Consider the following 2,499-nt stretch of genomic DNA (forward strand, 5'->3'; position numbering starts at 1 on the left):
AAAAAAAAAAACATGAGCAGGGCTGAATTACTATGTATTATTTATAGTTATAATTTTCAGGGCCTTAAGATAACATAGTGCACAAAGATTAAGCCTAGTGAAGTCTACTCACTCCAGTATACTAGAAATCTCAATGCCAGTATAGAATTAGAATGTCTTCCTCTAATCTTATGTTTTTAAGCGGCTAGATGAGTACTGCTTAGCAATTTATAGTTAAAGAGAAGACAAATTTAAGATATTTACCAAAAAATAACATTTGCTTTTCTCAGTTTCTAGAAGATTGTATGCTCCATCTCTTACTAAAATTTCCATTCCTATCATTTAGTTTTTCAAATGTTAACATAATATCCAATTCTTTTGCATTCAAAAAATGGGAAAATCTCAAGTATAAGACTACCATCTACCACAAAACACTACTATCCATTTGGATTTCTAAAAGAATCATATACATGGTAAAAAAAATTTTAAGACAGGATAGCAGAAGTTTATGTATTTCACTCACCTTGTAATGATCTTATGCCCTCTTCCAATCTCATTTCGTACGTTTTTTCACTATCTATAGGAAAGGTACAATCAAGTCACAAGAGACTCACTAAGACACCATTAAAAAGTCATAATTTCAGAATGATAAACATTATTATTTGCCCCATAAAATTTAATGTAATAGTATAATTAAAATTCAGTAGCCTTCTTAATTTTCCCTATCCTTCTTAATTGCTTCTGCCCTATCTTACTTTTCCCCTTTAGTTCTCACCTACATTTGACTTATTTTCTCATTCTTCCCAGCTTCATCTTTTATATTTCTTATCACTGCATTGTGTGTGTGTGTGTGTGTGTGTGTGTGTGTGTGCCATTCTTGGAGCTTGAACTTAGGGCCTGTGCACTGCCCTTGAGCTTTTTCACTCAAAGCTAGCACTCTATCACTTGATCCACAGTTCTACTTTCAGATTTTTTGGTGCTTAATTATAGATAAGAGTCTCGGGGACTTTATACCTGGGCAGGCTTCGAACCGTTATTCTCAGATTTCAGCTTCCCGAGTAGGGTTACAGGTTTGAGCCATCAGGTACCTGGCTGTTTTTGTTTCTTGTTTTTTAAAATTATTTTATTACATTTATTATGAAGGTGATGTACAGAGGAGTTATCATTTCATAAGTCAGGTAATGAGTACATTTCTTTTTTGGACAATGTCACTCCTTCCTCTCTCCCCCACCCCCATTCTTATCACTGGCTTTTAAGGAAGAAATAGACAATTTGCCCTGAAGGTAAGATGAGTGAACATTTTGGGGAAGTATTTTTTAAATATTTTTATCAAGTAAAAGACATTTTATGGGAAACAAATGCAATAAAAAGCACATTGCAATTTAAAGGCACATTCAGGTGCCTTTCCTTTATGCAATTCACTCACCTTGTAAGGATCTCACATCATCTTCTAATCTCATTTCATAAGTTTTATCTGTGAAAAGACATTTTACAACAATTTATGGACTGTCACAAAACATGCACAACTGTAATTCCCTTTAATGCTATATTGTTGTTGAAAGTACTTACAGTCAACTAGCACATTTTCCATCAGGACCTGGCTTCCTCTAGCTGTGAGCTCTGGGCTGATATTTTCTAGGACACTTTCCACATTACTAACATCAGCCTCTTCTCCTTCAAAAGGTAAAAAAAGTAAAACTGTGGGTAGATGAGAGTAATAAGTATGATCTAAGTAATCTGAGAAACATGTGTATACCATTTTATGTCTGTCTATAATTAATTTCCATATGAACAGGCAAGTGCAATGAGATCCACTCACCTATATCAGTAGCCATTATAAAGATTTAACTTATTGTACAAATTAAAATGTAATTTTTCAATATGTGGTAAAATAGGATATTTTAAGTAGTAGGAATAAGCCATAAATGTATGTGTATATGTACAAATATAATAAATAATGATACTGTGGTAGATAGGAGGAACTTTTCATTGTTCTAATTATGAAATATCTTATGCTTTTATTGTCACTTCAAATTTTTATTTTAAAATCTCAGGTCATTTTTCCCCCAACAGTTTTGCATGAAGAAGGGTAGCACCAGCAGTCTCCATAGAGAAAATACCATCATGACATTGCACTAAAATTTTGTTGCTCAGTGTAGCTAATCTATAGTCAAGTCCTAAGATGTTAGGTACAAAAATTTTTTTTTTTGGTCGGTCATGGGGCCTGAACTCTGGGCTTGGGCATTGTCCCTCAGCTCTTCAGCTGAAGGCTAGTGTTCTACCACTTGAGCTTCAGCCCCACTTCGTTTTTTTCTGTTTATGTGGTGCTGAGGAATTGAACCCAGGGCCTCATGCAGGTAAGGCAAGCACTCTACCACTGAGCCACCTTCCCAGCCCCTAGGTACACAATTTTTGTTTTGTTTTGTTTTTCTTTTTTTTTTATTGTGAAAATACTGTACAGAGGGGTTACAATTACATGGGCAAGATAATGAGTACATTTCTTATCAAGCATTGTAGCCT

General features: G+C 34.5%; 1 protein-coding gene across 1 annotated transcript in view; it reads right to left on the reverse strand.

Annotated features, from left to right (window-relative positions):
• The window catches only part of Efcab13 (EF-hand calcium binding domain 13), a 132,092-nt gene that overhangs the window by 12,168 nt on the left and 117,425 nt on the right, over positions 1–2,499 (reverse strand). Inside the window, exons 50-52 of the mRNA XM_013033241.1 lie at positions 1,549–1,653; positions 1,406–1,453; positions 503–556 (exon numbers count right to left, since the gene is read on the reverse strand). Coding sequence (XP_012888695.1) covers positions 503–556; positions 1,406–1,453; positions 1,549–1,653 — 207 coding nt within the window. The remainder of the gene's footprint in view (positions 1–502; positions 557–1,405; positions 1,454–1,548; positions 1,654–2,499) is intronic.

This window comes from Dipodomys ordii, unplaced genomic scaffold, assembly GCF_000151885.1.
Source record: "Dipodomys ordii isolate 6190 unplaced genomic scaffold, Dord_2.0 Scaffold165, whole genome shotgun sequence".
Lineage (NCBI taxonomy): Eukaryota > Metazoa > Chordata > Mammalia > Rodentia > Heteromyidae > Dipodomys > Dipodomys ordii.